At 38.8% G+C, this 19299-nt stretch overlaps 1 protein-coding gene across 3 annotated transcripts in view; it reads left to right on the top strand.

Moving 5' to 3' along the window:
* Positions 1-19299, top strand: part of CTDSPL (CTD (carboxy-terminal domain, RNA polymerase II, polypeptide A) small phosphatase-like) — a 79865-nt gene that overhangs the window by 40976 nt on the left and 19590 nt on the right. The window contains exons 2-4 of one of the 3 annotated variants that reach the window (XM_009079612.1): positions 7390-7544; positions 14132-14164; positions 17631-17684. In XM_009079612.1, the coding sequence (XP_009077860.1) occupies positions 7390-7544; positions 14132-14164; positions 17631-17684 (242 nt within the window). The remainder of the gene's footprint in view (positions 1-7389; positions 7545-14131; positions 14165-17630; positions 17685-19299) is intronic. The other 2 variants (XM_009079613.1, XM_009079614.1) reach the window with 2 other exon arrangements.

The raw sequence follows: 19299 nt of genomic DNA, 5'->3' as shown, positions 1-19299 counted from the left end.
GCAGGTTAATTGGGTTGTTAAAGCAGTATTTAACTCTTCAGCTTCTTTATGAAACATGGATGCCCCTGCAGCAGTGAATCTTCCTTCGGTCTTTGGGCTGAATAAGTGCAAGAGTTGGGCTGACAGATGCATGTCTTTTAACATGGTCTTTCCTAGTAACAGCTCTCTTAACCTTTTGAGTAGCGCAGAAGGTGTTTAAATCATGTGAGAGGCTGACACACAGGAAGGCTGTACCATCATATACATGTATGTCCAACCAAACCTCAGTGTGTAGACTGAAGTGCAGCAACAGCTTTAAGGTTTTGGAATTTGCCCGGAGATCCATCAGGTTTTTGTGCTGTTCTGAGCCTTTTCATGTTTTCTTGTCCCTTCCTGTCAGTTAAGAGGCTTCTGTGTACAGTTGCTTTTTGTAACATTTCCTGGCTACATCTCCTGAAGCATCAGAGCCTGTGCAGAGACAGCAGTGCTGAGTCCTCATTTATATCTTTAAAAAGTGACTTTAGAATTTCACCACTTTTGATCCCTAAAATATCAGCATCCAATAACTAACTGCAGGTATTTAATCCATCCAGATCTGAGGACCGTAATAAATAATTGATGTAGGGCAAAAGAAGGTTTTTTTGCATTAAGCTGCTGCAACAGAAATATTTCCAAAGCTTTGGTTACATAGAGGTGTTTTTTCTTCTTTAGCTGTCTTGAATTAACATCCATCCTGATGATTTTTATGTCCTTTTGTCCTAGATACTGTGTGAAATGGTATTGTTATGGGACTTTTGAGGTATAGAGAGCAAACTGTAGTGTTCTGAAACCCACTAGATACTTTTCTTTGAATGGGATTAGCTGTTCTGGTGTAACCATTTCGTCTCAGCATACAGGTGCAACTCTGGGCTTGTTTTCCAAAACATCACAGAATGGGTTAATAGGAATAATAATGTTCAATTTTTCCTAAAATTCTCTAAAATTTTATAAATCATACTGACATTTTTTCAGATCCATGTGAGTGACCTAAAGAAATTATCTCAAAAGCAAAAAGAAGCTATAAAATAGTTATTTTCCCCACATGTCCCCACCTGTCTTACATAGTTAATATTTTATTTTTTGCCCATTCCATGCTGTGCCATCAGCTTCATCCAGAGCACACTTACTAATGCAGTGCTTGGGAAAGGGTTTGGTGGGGAGGGAGGGTTAAATGTTTTGGAAATACTTTTATTTCACTAAACTAGTTTGTGATCCCTCCTTCAAAGTAATAATTTCAGTGGAAAACCAAAACCTTAGGTTTATTTAATTATGCTTTTAGGGGCAAAAGGCTTGGCAGCTTCAGCTGAAATTAAGCTAATTCTGGGGTATGTCGTGCTGAATTGAAGCAGAGCAGTTTGCTTGGGCTGTACATGTTTGAGGGTTAAACCAGTTGTGGGTGGTTGTTTCAGGTATGTGATAGGGCTGTCAGTGCTGCATTTTCTGCAACATTTACACAGAATAATAAACCTTTCCATGATAAACTGCAAATGGTATTTAAAACCAAAGTTACACGGGCATCACTTGTAGAATTAGCACCAAGTGTTGTAAAATAATTTCTGTCCTCCCCAGTGCATCACAAAAATAGGAGCTGTAGAAAGTTAATGGTTTTCTGCTATTTATTTCTGTCTTGACTTGTGTAGGATATAAAATTTTATTTTTGCAAAAAGATCAGATACAGCTTTTTAAGAAGATTGAGAAATTAGGCCTCTCTAATCATGTATAAATTTCAAAACTTCTTCCTTTGAAGAAAGGCTTTGTTTAATATCACTTAATTCTGACTCCTCTTTCCGTCCTGTGTTATAAACAGACTTGTTAGCTGAGACCTCACCCTACCCAGATGTTCATTTTTTTGCATTCACCAAGTTCATCTGTGAGCAGAAAGTATCTTCATTCCCCAGATTATATTATTTGGGAGAACAGGCTATTGCACTCATTTAATTAGGAAAAATTCAGTGGTAATGAGCTGGCTCATGGCTGCAGAGGGATGAGCTGGAGCCTTCCAGTCATCCTGTGGTGGCTTCCTGCGGCACTGAGGGGTTTGTTGTACAATGGCTGCACACCAATCTGGGTTTGCAATTTCACACCACTGCAGCAAAATTTGATGGGAGAAGCCTTGAACTACACTTTTTTTTTTGCAAGTATATAGTGGATGAGGGAAAAGCTTTTTCTTCACTGTGTAACTTGTGCTACTGCTGGAACTGTTCTGGTGGGAGAGCAGGAGCACGACCCTTCTGCCTCCAAAGGATGGTTTGTGTGAAAGAAGGTTGGAGAAGGTGCTGTAGATGACTCTTGTTAGCATGTTCTTGTATGAATTTCTGTTATAATATTTGCATGTAATATTTGGGTTTTCTTGTGGGTTTTTTTCTTAGTGTTCTTTGTCCAACCACCCTGTATGGTTCCATACCTTCCATTTAAGCTTAGGTGATTCCAGTAATTGATTTTAAAACTTGCCTATATCTTTCCTTGAGCCCCTCCCCGGGCTTAGCAGTGCTCTGGGTTCATTAGGACTTGCCAGAAAAACTTCCATAAGCACAGTTCTGTGAACCATGTTTGGGTTCCAGAAGCTGCAGGGAATTCAAGAATTAACATACACACAAGCAGTGGGTGGCACACAGGTTATGAGCAGTGAGGCTTGTCCTTAAAAATGGCATCTGGAAGTTGTAGGTGAGAACCTGAGCTTCTAAGCAGGGAAATGTGCACCAGAGGGACTTCCCTTGTAGACAGGAAGAGCTGTGCTCCTGCTTCTGACCCTGACTCCAAGTAATCTTTTAAAAATTCAGATAATGTGACAAAGTGCTTCACTGAAGGTTCTGGCAGACCTCCATGAGATCCCTGGCGAAGCAGTTACATAGGGAATCTGTGCAGTCTGCACTTCAGTGTGGCTGTAAACCGTATGGGAAAGGAAATAAGGTGACAAACTTTTTAAGAGAAAGGAAAGCAGGTGACAAAATTTTTAAGGGAAAGGGTTGAGTATTTGTGAAGTTATATAGATGCGTGTGCATATATGTGCCCCTGTGTATAGATTTTACACTTAACTGTGAAGAGTTGTAGGAAAGCAGCATGGTTTGGAATGACTGGCCTTTAAAATAGCAGATGGAATTAAGTGTAGATACATGTGACATTTTCTGCATGGGAGGAGATAACAATTCTTGATTTACATTTGCAGTGATGCCTGAAATATCCACTAATGATAATAATAATAATCTTGGTGTTGTGTGGAAAATCACATTAGCCCAATGCTCACTTGTTGTAAAACTGCAAGTAAGATATTAGGAATGATTAGAAAAGTAAGAGAACAAAGCATTGTGTGGGTGTATAAATTCTTGGTGCTCTCCTTTCATCGTGGATATTGTGTGGTTCTGCATCCTCTCCTCCTGCTCAAAAAAATGTGAACTAGACACAGTACAAAGGTAAGAAACAAGGAGGGTCAGAGTTACAAAGCAGTTAAACTGTTGGCTGAGCTCGTGGAACTTCCTGCCACAGGATTCATTGGGCACTAAAAGTCAGTGTAGATTCAAAATTCAATGAGGTACAGGTATGAAAGAGGAATTTTTGAGGACTGTTATATCCTCAGGTGAGGAGGTTCTCAAATAGCAGTTCAGGTGTACCTGGGATGGTGGGAAGGGAAAGTATCACTCTGGCCTCACCTTATTTCTTTCTTCAGCTCTGCTGCAGATACCTGTTGGTCTCAGCCTTCTCTGCTTTCACGGATAACACATTTTCATGTAGAAAAGTTTTGCCTGGGCTCTTTTGGTACACAGTGTTGATGTGTTCCATGTGCAGTGTTTGAAATGTAAAACATCACTGACACTGGCTTGTGATAGGAGTAATGAGGATGTAGTACTTCTGTGGCTGTTGTAGGAAATCAGTTCTAGAAATCAGCATTGTAACTCCCAAAAGATGGAGGGAAAAATATAATGCCCCCTACGTTCCATGTGCTGGATGCTGCTCAGACTTGGGAGTTTTAACTAATTCAGCTTACCCTTCCAGTATCATTACTACCTGGTTTTAGCCATAAGCTTTTAAGGAGCACCAGGTTTTGTCCTCTGCAGGTTTATTCATTTTAAAATTTGATGGCATCCAGAATACCTAAATTGGGGATTAGTAAATCACTATTAATGCTGCTTTGTACCGTTGTAGTTGTTACATTTGTACTGTCACTGCCTCGAGAAAAGCAAATCCAGCAACCAGCACACAGATTGCAGGTGGACCAGTGTGTAATTAAGGAAGGAGAAACTATTTTCCATGATGCACAACACTGTCAGAGTTGCTAAAAATGTGATATGGTGCAAATCTCTTCTATGTATGTAGTACCTATGTGTTAATACAGCACAGCACATAGAGCCATTTGAGGATTTATGTTCCTTACTGCATCCAGAATTATAATTTATGAAGTTACAGTAAAGCCTCCATAAGATATTTTTTACAAACCAAACTGTTCCCTTTAAAATAAAATCTAAATTAGTGGAAAGACCTGTTTGAAACACCACTGTGTTATGAATGGCAGAATTGCCAAGATGAAAAATAACAAGAAGGGTTATTTTTCTAGCACAAATATTTCAGTAAGTTAAAGGGAGTGGCCAGATTTCAAATGTATGATTTGATCCAAGTATTCTTAGAAGGTTTGGTCCAATCAGTAGTTTTTGTCTGAGATTTTTTGAATGTTTATTTAGATGATTTACTGTTTGCTGCCTCTTCCTATGCTAAGCAGAGAAGATACAGCTGTTAGTTCTGACATGGTTATGGTGTTCCCATAGATCTGCTGTGCAGCTAAGTCTGTGAGTTAGGAATTTAAACACACTGCTGTAATCCATACCTCCATTCAAATGGGATTATTTGCCCTCATATTTTTACATAGAGGCTGAAAACAAAATGGAAGTTGTTAGAAACGTTTCTGTGGCACTAGCTGTAGGGAACAGGACACACAGCATTGTTCTTCCCTTTCTAATTTCAGCATACTTCAATTTTTAATGTCAGAAAGGAGTTCTTGCCTGGATTATATTGCAACAAACTTGCTTGTGGTTGCAATACTAGTTTTCTTGAGTGCTGTTTTGGAAAAGTCCTTCCCAGCTGCCCAGGTACTCTTTGGGGATTTCTGAACCCATGTTCTTGCAAACAGAATGTGACATTCTGACAATGAGTCTTTGGCTGTAACTTGTACCACCGGTGGTCAGAGTTCTGCAGGTGTTTTCTGTTTAACTGGAGTATTGATAAGCAGTGTCAGATTGGTTTCAGTTTACTTTAAAGTAATGAAGCACTTTCTTAAGCACAGAGATGTGCACAAATCTGTGCACAAATCTGTGCACAGCTCTGACTTTATTCTGTTATCTGAGCACTTTTTAAATAGTGCAAGTCTATTAAACACATGTATAAGTGTACCCAACTGGTACACTTTCCTCTTGATAGCAATTGATAGCTGAACCTGAGCATTGCTCACTGCCTTAAGGTGGAAAAATATTTTGGCAAATATAGAAATCATAGAGTCATTGCACGGTTGGCATTGGAAGGGACCTTAAAGATCACCCAATTCCAACCCCCTGCCATAAGCAAGGGCATCTTCCACCAGACCAGGTCGCTCCAAGCCCTATCCAGCCTGGCCTTGAACACTTCCAGGGATGGGGCAGCTACAACAATCTGTGCCAGTGCCTCACCACCCTCACAGGGAAGAATTTCTTCCTAATACCTAATCGTTCCTCTTTCAGTTTAAAATGGTTCTGCCTTACACTATCATTATCTGTCTATGTAAAAAGTTGCTCTTCCTCTTATAAGCCTTTTTTACGTAGTGAAAGCCTCAAATACATACTATATGGAGATCAGAAAATTATCTTTAGACCTGTTGGGCACCTTACAGGTGCTCTGAGAGGTGGAAATATTGATGTCTAACTTATGCTGAGTCCACAAAATCAGAAGATTCAGCTTCTATTTTCAGAGTGTTCTTGAAAGGTCACTCAAAATGTGCACCATGAGGCTTTCTTGTCAAAGCACACGTGTGTACCTGCACACCTTCTGGCTTCAGAGCATGATGGTGTCACTGAGGTCTTACAGGGCAGATCTGTTCCATTGCATACACAACTCTTCTTCCACTGAAATTTTCCTGATATGTTAATTGTGTTATTTGTATCTCTGTGGCTGATTTCCTTGATTGTACTTGATGTTTTGTACAATAGATCATTAAAATATTAGGTGCTCAAATGGAGTATTACTTAAAATATTCTAAAACCTTTCTCCAACTCTTTCATTTTATTCTATTTTATTTTCATGTGTGTTCCAGATTTAATTTTCAGAAGTTTGAGCCTTAAGGAAGTCCCTAGATGTCTTACGTATGTTTCTTTTCTCCAAACTGTTGCTTTTGTCTACAGCTTTTAGTCTTTAAAAGTGCTGCACTTGCTTTCATTGAGCTGTATGTAATTTTTTATCACTTGAGTAATTATTTTTATCCTAGTAGACTGATAAACAAGTTGAAAAGCAAGGCCACAGCTCCTGTTTGTTTAGTAACACCCTCTGCAACCTTGTTCTTACAGCCAGTGGTGCAGCTCACAGTGCTCTGTGTTGTGCTTTTTATCCTCCAGCAACACTGTCAAACAGTAACAGAGGAGACTCCAAAACATCTCAGAGCTTTTTCTGGCCCTTACAGGAGTTTCCACTCATGATCGTGTGTTTGGCTAGAAACTATGCCCCAGCATCAGTCAGTGTTTGGTGTGTCTTCTCCTGGTTTAGATCAGTCTTCTTTGCTTGCTCAGTCCAGTGACACATTTTAGCAGCAAATTATTTCATGTAATTACAGTATCTACTTTGGATATTACTTGGAAAACTCTCAGTGTGTTGTCTCAGTATGGTAATACCTTTGTGCTCAGATCCATGTTGGTTAGTAATGGTCTTATGTCACCCTGAGTCTGCCAAGGGAAAAATGTGTTGAAATAGAAGGAAGGGGGTCTCAGTATGATGGAGAATCTCTGTGAGGTTAAGACTTGAGGAAGTCTTCTGAGGTAATAACCATACATCCTAAATCCATAGAATCACAGAATGTTAAAGGGTTGCAGTGCACCTGAGACATCGTCTAGTCCCAACCCCCTGCCCTGGGCAGGGACACGTCCCACCACACCAGATTGCTCAAGGCTTTATCCTGCCTGGCTTTGAACACTGCCAGGGATGGGGCATCCACAGCCTCACTGGGCAACCTGTGCCAGTGTCTCACCACCCTCACAGCTGAGAATTTCTTCCTAATATCTAATCTAAATTTCCCCTCTTTCAATTTATACCCATTAATCCTTGTCCTATCACTACAGTTCCTAGCAAATTTAGTCATCATGATCTGGAAAACCAGGCCTGTACTACATTAACTTATTTTTCTGCTGTCTATTTTTTTTCTAGTGTCCCAATGTAATATCAGCCTGAAGAAGCAAAGGAGTCGAAGTATCTTTAGCACCTTATTCTGCTGCTTTCGTGACTACAATGTCGAACCACCATCTACCAACAGCACCAGTGCTCTGCCTCCTTTGGTGGAGGAGAATGGAGGACTTCAGAAGGTCAGGATTTTATCTTATTTTGCTGTCACAAAGCTCTTTTGTAACCAAGGTTTAGCTCTGCCCTTCCAAAGGTTTATCTTAACAGGTTTCCCTCATGGGGAACAGTTAGGAGTTACAGAAAAAAAATTCCTGTTTTGATGGTGAATTGCTTATACTCTCTGTTCAGCTGCAGTTTAAAACTAGTGTTTCCATAAAGGGTGTTGGCACTATACATTTAACATTTAAAACCTGACTAAGACATTAAAAAATGTAGACTTCTCGTAAAATTTCAGCTGCTGAGTTGTCTCTAAGCTTTGGTTCTCTTTCCTGACTACAGGAAGGCTAGAACGTGTCCACTGGAGTGTAGTGGAACCTTTTGAATATCACTTAAAAGGGGTTTTAGTGACATAAATCAAAAAGGGAGAGAACCATTATTATTTGGACCTTTTCTTTCTAAACAGTTCACTTATATTTAATATACACTGAGTGCAGAGAGATTAGCATTTGGCCATTTTTCCAGGTTACTAAGTTTTATTTGCCTAATAAGTCACATTAATTGCTAGAAATTTTAGCACTTCAAAGCATTATGTGTAACAGCAACATGTGATTTCTTTGAGTTTTAGTCATTCTGTTGCTTTGACATATTCATAGAATCAGAACACAATTTTATATGTTCTCTGTTAGTCTGATAATACAGAGAGCATTTGGGTTATGAACTTAAGAGTTTCTGTTCAACATGGCCAACATAGGGATACCATTTTTTCCATGCATTTTTCCACGACTTTGCGATAGCAAATGTATGTGTATTCATGGTGGGGAATAATAATCGCAGAAATGGAGATGTCTCTATCTCTTCACCCTTCTGCTATTCACATTTCATGTCTGATGCAGCTGATTTCTTACCTACTTGTCCAGTCCATTATATTCTGGTTTGAATTCTGCTGGTTAAGTTTGAATTCTGAAAAGCTCAGGAGAAAGAGCAGAGGAGCAATTTGGTGGGAGAAAGGAAAGGAAAGGAAAGCAGATTAAAGTGATGGAGACTAAGAGTACGTGTGGAGGTGAAGTCTGAACTGTAACAGTTCATGCTGAAACTGCTCACGCAGAGGTGAAGTGCACTGAAAATCCTGCCAAGAGGAGGAATCATACATATATTTTTAGACTTCATCTGCTAGCCAAGGAACATTTTGACTGAAAGGAGGGGAATCTAGCCTGGATGTGCTGAAGGGAAAGCTGAGTAGTGTGTAGCGTGTACGCACATGTTGAGCTGAGGAGCAGAAGGAATGGGAAGTAGTAAAATTTCCCTTTCCACTACACTGGAGAATGGAAAGGAGACAGAATTGAGGCTACTGGCAACACTACAGCTGAGAGAAAATGGGAGTTCATCGGAAAGAAAAACATAAAATGAAGAAGAGTTTGTTTTTTCTATAGAAAATGTGAGTTTAAATGGTTTAGAGTCAGTAGTTTCCAGATTGCATTTTGTAAAACACTTAATTACTTTCTAAATATATCTTATGCCTCGAGTGAGAGATTGAATGTGTACTCACACGAGTTTCCATCCTCACTCTGTGCTGCCTTGGTGAGCAGTTTGGAGTTGTGCAATACTTGTTCACAAGATCAAGGCACAAATCACAGCATTCCTAAAATTACCAGATTACCAGAGTAAAAAAACATGGAGTGTGTTAAAAAGAATTAGTAAAGAGTGTGTTTTCTTCAGCTGAATAAAAGGCACTCAGATACCCAGGTCTTTTTAAAAGAAATCAAGTATAGCTAAGCTTTTAGGTGGTTCTTAAAAGAGGGCAAATAAGTGACATTTCTATTTTAAATGCAGCATTAAAGACTAATTACCTTTGTGCTATTTATGTGTATATGTTTTTATATGCTGTTTTTATTTCGAGTGCTAACAAGGTTCGTGCAAGTAAGAAATTCTTTTTTAGTAAGAGAAAGAGCCTTGAAGACTTGGCTGTGTTTGAATATCATTACCCTGTCAGGCTGGTGCTCTTACCAGCAGAGCTGTTTCAGAACTGTGCAGGCTGCTTGAATTTGATGGAGTTACACTGAGCATCTTGTCTAGATTCAGAATTGATAAGCTGGGGGAAAGTACATGCAACAGTGGGCCTTGGATTCTGAATTGGTGAAATTAAATGTCCAGGAGTGACAACATTTCCTGTTTTAGAAAAGAAAATAAAGCCTAACAACACTGCTGAATTTCTCTGCTGTTTAATTACAGCTCTTCTTGGCATTACTCTCACTGCCAGGTTAGAATAGCTTGAATTCTGTTGAGCTGCTGCTCAAGTGGTCACTTACTTACATCTGCTCTCTCTTTTATATGTTTTATTAATTATTTATCACATCACAATTGACCTCTTGCCATGGCCTGGTCAGCTCATGTGTTGTGACCCTTTCCTTCAAAAATGGACAGAGACATCTAATTTCACAATAATGTTAAACAGTTACCACTAGAAATGAGCATAAAATGGCTTGGATGTACTTTCCCTTTGTCTTTACTGTTCAGTAGAGTTGTTGCATGAAAACTGGTGATAAAGACTTCAGAGGAAGGGAAGAATGGGAAAACTTCTTCTGGTCTCACAGGAATTCAGTGTTTGTTCTGTATTGCTTCTGGCATATTCTTGAAGCTGAAATTGATGTGACAAGCTAACTTTCTTCTAATTAGGAATCTTGATTCCTTAAATGCTGACCTGTTCAAAAGGAGGGAAAGCAGAGAGGGAGTGTTTTATAAAGTAATTGAAAACACAGTTCTGAAATTTTGTTCTGAGAAATCGCATTGTGCAATTTAATTTTAATTATTATTATTTGACTGTATCAGAAAAAGAGGGAGATCGGTGCTTCAAATGAATCAGTGCTTTGTTTAGTATTTTTCCAAATTATGTGAGTTAATTATGCTTGGCACATCAAGTGTCAATGTCAGTTCTTCATAGCACTCAAAGTAAAACCAAACTGACCATGGTTTTGGCAGTTTTTTCAGCACTGACTTCTGTTCGATTAGGGGGAAAAAAAGCCCAAAAACTTCTTTAAAGTATTGACTTCACTTTTAAACCTTCTACTCACAGAGCAGCTGCTTGTCCAAGTGTGACTCTAATACTGGTAATGAATGGTCCATTCTGTCTCTGAAGTTCCAGTACAACATTTTTTCAATAATAACTTGTATTTACTGCAACTGTGGTATATCTGTGTTCCTTAAAATGCAGGAGCTATTGAGCACAGCATGAAGATGCATTTTAAGGTGTAATAGCTATGACTGGGTATGTCAGCCTGCCTGCAGCTTGGGTGCTGAGCCGGATGTGTCAGGTGGAGCACACAATGTCCAGTCTCATGAAATCCTTGGGAATTTTTTCCTGCCTCCTTAGCAGTAGGCAGCTCACCAACACCTTCCAGCAACATTTGTTTTGTTTAGGGGCCTAAGAGTTGGGAGAGAGTTGTATTTTGTTTTCTTCCAAATAAGTTAAAATCTCAATTTCTGTTCTTCAGTTAGCAATTCACTCAATTTGTGTATTTTCTGGCCATGCTGCTGGATGTAAGTTTTTGCTTCTGAGTAAGTTTCTTACCTGAGTTTTGAGGTATTTGCAGGTACAAATTTCATCTGCAGATTCCAAGGAGGAATCCAGATAGAGAAAGGTGAGAACAGCAAGATGCAAAGATGCTCTGTGTTCTCTTTCAGTCATGGTGGGTGAAGGAGATCTGACATGTCTCTCGGCACTTTGCCATTTCTCTTACAACCCATTTCCACTGGAGTCATCTTTGCTTTTGTTTCTCACCGAGATCCAGATCAGGCAGATGGCTCATGTTAACGAGATGAAGCATGAATAAGGGAAGATTTTTATACTTGTTGGATTAGAGAAGAAGGTCTTGATCCACACTCAACAGGGAAGAAGATGGAATTAGAAGGCTTATTCTGGGGGCAGCAGCAGCCCTTACTGCTTTTTTTGTAACTGAATTTCCATCTCACCCATCTGAACCATTAGAAAAGTTAGGGCTCCTTCTCCCCACTGCTTTTTGCTGCATGTTGCTATCATCTCCAAGGTGATACTGGAAAGCTGTTTAGATGACCTACGGTCATGTCTCGAACACTGTTGTCTGCTTCAAGGATCTCTATTTATAACACAGTGCAGAAAAAAGGATCTTCTCTGTCCCACATGAATATAGTCCAGCAAAATGCGAAAAAGCTTTTTGGTCAAAGTAGTATCTCCTTACCTGGAGGAGCAGCATAAGTGTGGGGTCTTTGATGGGGAGACTGTTAATGATGTGCATTCCAGACAGATGTGGAAACCACTCTCCAGTGTGGAGGAAGATAATGGAGATTAATGTAAATCATAGTCCTTTTTCTCCTGCTTAATCTTCACTGATTAGACCAAGAAAATTCCTAGTGTTTGGTTCTGTTGGTCAACATCAATATGTGGTATGGAAGGTCTCTTTAGAAAACAAACACCCCTCTGCATAGCTGTGTTTGACTTCTCTCTTTGGTTACTCATTCTGACCTTCTTTGCCTCCCAAAAAGTCTTCTATATGAAGAGACAAAGCTTGATATTCCAAGTCGATGAGAGAGTCAAGTAATAACTATAGTACCGTTTTTACAGAACCTGTCATGGTCTAGAATAAGCTTTGTGTTAAAGACACAAATATGATAAAACTGCTACTCTGGTCAGCTTCTTCAAAATGAAACAGCTCCTTATCTTTGAATACAGACTGTTCCCAAAAAAGCAGAATAGTGTGGTCTGTTACCTGGTGCTCACTGTCCCTTACATGGCCAGGGGCAGTGTTAGTGAATGACACAGTACTGGAAATGTTGTGTGTCTCAAACTAAAATTCCATAGCTAAGGGAGAAGAAAGGATTTATCATTTCATCTGTATAAATTGTGCCTTTGAAAAAAAAAAAACAAACCTGATTTCAATGGCTAGACAAATCAGTTCCTGGGTTTTCTTAGCAATACAATAGGGAAATTTTGGCATTCTAGGAACAGCTTTGTCCTGTTACCAACATCAGGAGCTCATGGAAAGCCTTCAACAAATGCAGTCATCAGTCATTGTTTCAAATGATACCGTCGTGACCTATTTCCCTTCCTGTTCCAAGGCATTAGGAAATGAGGCAGGACACTTTTAAGAAGTTTCCCATAGCAGGTTTGTTTTTAAGAAGCATTTGCCTGTTCATGAACACTTGCACCTTCCCAGCAGACTCTTGCATTTATCTTTCTGCTTGTTTTTCCTGTTCTCTCGTCATTAGCATTTTGATTTTTTCAGAGGTACTTTCAGGATTCCTCTTAGGAAATTTACTTCTCTCCCCCTTTTTGTTTAATTTAAGAAATACTCTGAGAAAAATAAAGGAAATAGTAATGCAACTCCTTGAGCAGCTTTGGTTCTGAGTTCCCAGGAAAGTCAGTTCCACTTACAGCACATTAATGTGCTAAATCTTTTTGCTGTTACCTTGAGGAAAACGTGGATTCTTACCAGTTTTTCTGTTTGTTGGTTTGTTTATTCAAAAAAATAGAAATCAGGTACTTTTTACTGATGCAAAGTTTTTGATAGTTCATGGTAGTTGCTGCCCTTTAGTTGCTTCTTCAGCTTCTCTGAATTGAACTTCAATAAAAATTTCTGCTGTTAAAGCATTGAAAAAGAGCAGTTTAAAAATAAAGCTGAATTATTTCTGTTTGTCAGTGATGTGTCAATGCTGTGGTAGACTTGAAAACAAGCAAGCACAAGACTTCTTCAGCTGGAAGAAGCTGTTCAGATGTTGAAAACACCTTTCTTCAATAGTCAAATCTGCTGGAAGTCAGAGCCTGTGTTGTCCACGTATTAAAGAATAAAATTACCTACACAGCAACATCTATACTAGAAGGATCAGCTTCCTTGTTTTTGTGCTGTGTCTACCAGAAAACAAACACCTGTTCCCATATTCCAGAGTCTCTTACATAGTGGAGTTGGTGTCCCTGTGGTCAGCCTTTCTCCATTTTGGAGCTGTCCTTGTCTCCCTATGTCAGGTCCCAGGATAAGAAGAAATGGTCAAGTTGGTCAAGACTTTCTCACCTTCTCCCAAGTACAATACAAGAATGAGGCTATGGGAAGAGCACTGATACTGTTGCCTCTTTCTAGGTGAAGAAAGTAGGATTTCTTTGATTAGTTTATCAGCATTGTGTCCTTCTTGGACATTTTGCTGTTGCCTAAATGAAAATGCTGTTTTTTCTGAGGCGATTGGCTCAAGTGAAGTTTAGTTAAAGTGTGAGTTTCTGCCCTGCTACCAAGGTCTGGCTCAGCCTCAGGTTGCTGCAGTGAAAAACTGACAAATATACCCATTAGTTGATCTTAAAGCTGATAAAGTTACAGTAAATACAGGTCCTTTTTTATCATCATCTCTTATATTAATCATAGCATGGGTTTTACCAGTCCAGTCTCCTAAAATCACAAATGCCAATATACTAACAGATCATTTCAGCAACTAAAATGCAAGATCCTGGTTTTGTTTTTTTTTTACCCTGGTTTCTTGAATACTTTGAACTTTTGGTTTAAAATGTTTGAGTGCTACATTTACTGCTCCAGACCTTTGTTCTACCCTTTAAAAGCCATTACCCTTACAGTGATTTTTTTTTCTTTTTCCCCAGGGTGACCAGATGCAGGTCATGCCTATACCAAGTGTATGTATTTTTATCCCTTTTTCTTTTAATAATTTTCATTACTTTTGCTTTGATTCATCTTATGTTGCTGTCTAACAGGTCTGTTTTGTGTTGCATGTTAACAAAAGGATTTTATGTTGTGTCTGTAATGTTGTATACTCAGATGAATTGAACTGCATGTGTTGTACAGGGACTAAAAAGAAGAGTTTGGGTTTTATATGGATTTCGTGGGGTTTTTTTATCATTTTGAAAATGTGTGAAGTAGTCTGAAAATTAAAGTTACTAATTTTATTAGAGGCAAAAGGTGACTCATCATCACTATGTGAGACACAGTTATGGAAACCTTTTCCTCTCATTTTTTTCCCTGTATTTCTGTTGAAAAGAAGAATTAGAAGCTGCATAATTTTGTTGAAACAAGTCACTTTAGGCAAACAAAGAGTACACTGACCATAGCTGCATTACTGTACTTGTTTGAGATGATGGTCTTGGTATCAGCTGCTGTTTTATGGACCATAATGTTTCTGTTTATCTTCCCTGGATTAAACTTGGAATGCTATTTGGCATCTGAATTATTTTTCAAAGCTAAATAAAAGGAAGAAAAAAAATTCTTACAACTGAAGCTTTTAATTTAATTAGTTTTAACCTTTTTTGGTCAAAAAGCTGCTCTTTTTCTACTTTTTTTTTATGAAGATGAAGGCTTAGGCTTTTGAAAGCTGAAAATACTTATTTATTTTTTTTTTAGTTCCTTTGCTGTTTATAGTACTTTATCATTGCAGAGTTTTCCAGAAAATAGCAGGGCTGATGTGCAGAGTTACTGGCACAGCCTTCTTGTTTGAGTTATTTGGTAGCCCCTGAAGACCTGAATATTCCTGAAGATACATTTTTTTCCTTCTTTCCCTTCGTTCTCAAGTAGCCCAGCATAAACTAGAAGAACCCTGTCTATGCTGCAGTGCCACAGAGTCAGGAGATCACTATGACTGTGCAGATCTTCCCTCTTTCACCAGTTTTTCTTGGATTTAAGAACTGTTGGAAGCTATTCTTTATTGCTTACCTGTTATTTCTAATATGGCTTATGCATATGTTTACATTACATGCATATGACTTGTATATATACAAGTCCAGGAATAAGAACCTTTGGATAGATGAAAATATTGATTTTTAAATTACTTTTCTTTTTCCATACCTGCCACGTTCTGTTAGGTGACTCTAGTTGCTCTCTTAGTAGTTATTTGAACATAAAACACATTCTGGCTGTGCTCTGACCTGGAATGAAATCTTTGCTAAGAGTGAGCGTAGGTATTAACGGAATAAGAATTCAAACAGAAGAAATTTTTGAAGAGATAAATTGAGTACAGCTTTGACAGGTACAGAAATGACATGAGGTGTTTTGTTAGAACACTCTTTGCAATGTTAAAGCAGTGCTCTGTTAGATTTGGGTAGTGGCAGGAAAATGAATGATTCAAGAGGGATTTCTGAGGGTTTTTTCTTTTTTTTTCTTTTTTTTTTTTTCAAAACCTCAGCTGTAATTTTCCTGACCTATATTCCCAGCACTTTAATAAGGCAGTAAAATTAACTTAGCCCTGCAGTCATGATGTGGAATTCTCAGTGAGCAGGTGACTTTAAACACACTCATTCCCCTTCTCCTGTGCCATCTGATGCTTCTTCCAGCAGGACATGGGAGTGTTGTCAAGCAACCGTCGCCCTCGGGCAGTGGTGTGACATTTACTCCACGGTAACAGAGTGCTGCTGGCTGTCAGACAGGGCCCAGCCAGCATTAGTGTGTCAGCATCTAAATAAAGACAGGAGTGAGCTGCACATGGGCAAAGTGGTAGGAACGAAGATGCAGCATTGTATTAGAGAAACACCTAAAATAAAGTGTTCCTCTGCCAGGCTTGTAAGGGCTGTTTGTCCCGAGCTCTGCAGCCCAGAGGTTTGCTCTGTCTGACACAACTCTGAACCATGTGTTTAAGACCCATTAAGGCAGAAATTCGTGATGCTGTGCTACACAGGGATGAGAACTGAGCAGTTGGAACTGTATGTCGTGCATGCCAGGAGAAAAATCATCTAAACAGACACAGAGTGAGCTTGATCACAATTCAGTGGACATTCTGTAGGGCTCGTTGCAGATCTCATCACTTCAAGTGACTAGAGAATTCCTTAGTGACTCTGGAAAGAGCTCTGCCCACTCTCCACTCATTAAACTTTCAAGTTGAAGCCTTCAGACAAAATACTGGGATTTCTGGAACTGCATCATGCATGTCTAAAATCTGGCAGTCTGCTGAGATCACCTGTTTGAAAACTTCCATTGCTTTATGTGCGTTTTGCATTGCTTTTATTGGCATTTATGTGTGCAAATGAGTGAAATTTATCTTCTGCTCGATCAGATTTTTCCTGTCTTAATTGCATTTGATGTAAAAACTTGAGTTAATATGAATTTTCACTTGGTTAAGAGATAACTGCTGAGCAAGAAACTTTACAGCTTCAAGTTAGGTTTTTTAGAAAATATAAACAGCATTACTTTGGGATAAAATATTAACTTTATCCTGTTTGTATCTTATATTTTGAAACTGTTTCCATATAAGGCCTTATTTTCCTAATACTGCAAATGATTTATTTTTAAGGCTGAATTAAACACATACAAAATTAGAAAAAAATCATTACCAGCTGAAACATGGTGACAGACCTGATTAAAAATCTACTAAATGTAGCTCAGGATGCCTGTGCTTTCATGGATTTTTCTCAGCTTTGTTTGGAAAGGAGTATGGTAGAGAAATCATAGAATCGTAGAATGGTTTGGGTTGGAAGGGACTTTAAAGATCATCTAACTCCAACCCCTAAATTAAAGTAGACCCATAGCAACTTCACTGTTTTTCATTCTTTTGAACCAAAAGGTAGATGGAAACACAAAGCCAAACTCATGCAACTTCTTAAAGGAGTTGGAGTGTCCGTTTCTTTTGTTCAGTTTAAAATCCCACTGTTAAGGAGTGGTACCAAAATTATCCCTGCAGAAGTTAAATCTTAGCCTTGGGATATTGGATTTTTTCACATGTCCTCATCTACATTTAGACAATTCCTTGACAGATCTTTTTCTAGAAGATATTTTGGGAAGTGCCTGTTCCATAGCAGGAGCTGGCATCTTCTGGCAGCTGTGTGTTAGGTAGGAATAATTTTTCTTCTGTAAGAGTATTTCTGTGTATAACTGCTGGGAGAAGCTGTTAGCTCTGTAGAGTACAACCCAAATTGTGAGTTGAAGGGGACATGAACAGTAAATTAAGTAGGCTAAGACAACATTGCCAGGGTAGGGAAAAAAAGGGCTTGTTAATTCTGATATTTGTCTCTGTGGGAAATACAGGCCTACAGGGAAGAAAGCTGATGATTGTTTTATACAGTAAATTTCTGAGAGATTTGTGTTGACCAGCTGTTTATGCTTCAACCAAAAGTCCTGTTCTCCTGCCACCACCACCCCCTTTTTTTTTTTTTTTCTTAGGGAATATACTATTTCCACGGGACTGAAGCAGTGCAGCAGTCGTTTCACTACAAGGTCTGTTAAGCTGATCAGCCATGAGACCTGGCTGGAATGCATAAATCCCAAACAGTGACTAGTTTAACTTGTATACAATTTATGTCTTGTTGGAACTGAAGACCAAGCTAGGACTTACAGTGCTGAGATACCATGTGTTATTTTTCTGCTGAGTTCTGTGGAAGTCTGCAGCCTTTCAGGGAGTATCATGTAGTAAATATGAGTTGCTGTTAGCCACAATTAAATATTCTTAATCATCTTGGAGATCTTTAAAGCTACTATCTGTTTAAAAAAAATAAAATTACCAAAGTTCCGTAACTATTTGCTATTAACTTTAATGGAAATCTGGTAATGAGAACTTTTCTTGGATATGTCTCCATTAGTGAGGAAATTAAAGCACAGTGTTGAGTAATGCTTGTTTCTGCCTAAAAGCTTTGCACTTTGCTTTAGATCAGAAAACTTGAACAGCAAAACAAATAGACTGATACCCTATGCACAAATCCTTTAAGTTCCTAAAGCCTCAAAAATGCCATCCTTGCTCCAAAGGTCCTACCCCAGATGTTTAGCAGCCTCACAACTTGCAGTGCCTTCAGCTTCAGAATAGTTTCCTTATCCCTGTTAGATTTCAAGGGATGAATGTGTTTTCACCATTGAGGGCAACAGAGATACAGCTTGTGAAAATGAAAATGTGTTTCTTTTGATCTTCAAATGGGTGAGCATTGGAAACAGGATCAGATTGAACTCAAGATGCCGAAGCCTGTAGGAAGGTTGGTGTGCCCTAGTGGGAGAGTTTCCCCAGGCAAAACCTTGAGGTTTAGTCTTGCTAGGTAAAGTTAGGTCAATAACTGCATGTTATCTCCTAATACAATACTGAAAAGGGAGAGAAAGTCTAGCAGTGACCACCACCTCTGTGTAGATACTGCAGGTAAACTTATTCCTCTTCCAGCCACTGCTTTTGAGAAAGCAGAGGTGCAGGTGGGTGAAAAAGATGGGCACAGGCTGTTTCACCCTGCAGTCAAGGAGTTTGAGTTCTCACAGTTGAAAGTTGTTGCATTTTGTAGTCATTGCTATATGTCCATCCTTTTCTTGATGACAGGCACACTAGTTTCCAGAAAAAAAACCCTAAAGATATCTGTGATAAAACAGTGCTCATATTTTTCATATACATATTTTTATGTGGAAGAATATCTATTTCTATATATTCTCCATAGGTATTTTCAGTTTGATAAAGAATTCACATAGCAGGACAAATTTCTGGCTTTGAACTGCTTGTGCAGATTAATGTAGTCAAAAAATCAAACTAAATACAGTTTTAAGAGTAGAAAAACTAATTTAATTATTCTCTAAAAAACAATTATGCTTAGGTTTTCTTGGGCTGTTCCTACCTTTTTCTCTTCTCTGGAGACAAGCAATCAGTATCAGAACATGTGTTCTGAAAATTTTTGTCTTTAAATGGGTTGGATTTTTCTTTCAATAAGCTTTTAGTCTGTTTAGGTTGCAAGTCTGGATCCTTTTTACTATGAAGAATTGAGGTGTGGTGCTAAATACCTTTCGGGCTTTGAAATAGGAATGAGAAACCAAAATTCTTTAGGTCTGTGCCTAGTTGCCAACAGGCAGAGGTAGAGCTGAAGCAGTT

This window comes from Acanthisitta chloris, unplaced genomic scaffold, assembly GCF_000695815.1.
Source record: "Acanthisitta chloris isolate BGI_N310 unplaced genomic scaffold, ASM69581v1 scaffold1548, whole genome shotgun sequence".
NCBI classification, from domain to species: Eukaryota; Metazoa; Chordata; class Aves; order Passeriformes; family Acanthisittidae; genus Acanthisitta; species Acanthisitta chloris.
The sequence above is the reverse complement of the archived record's forward strand: the minus strand, read 5'-3'. Positions and strand labels throughout refer to the sequence as shown.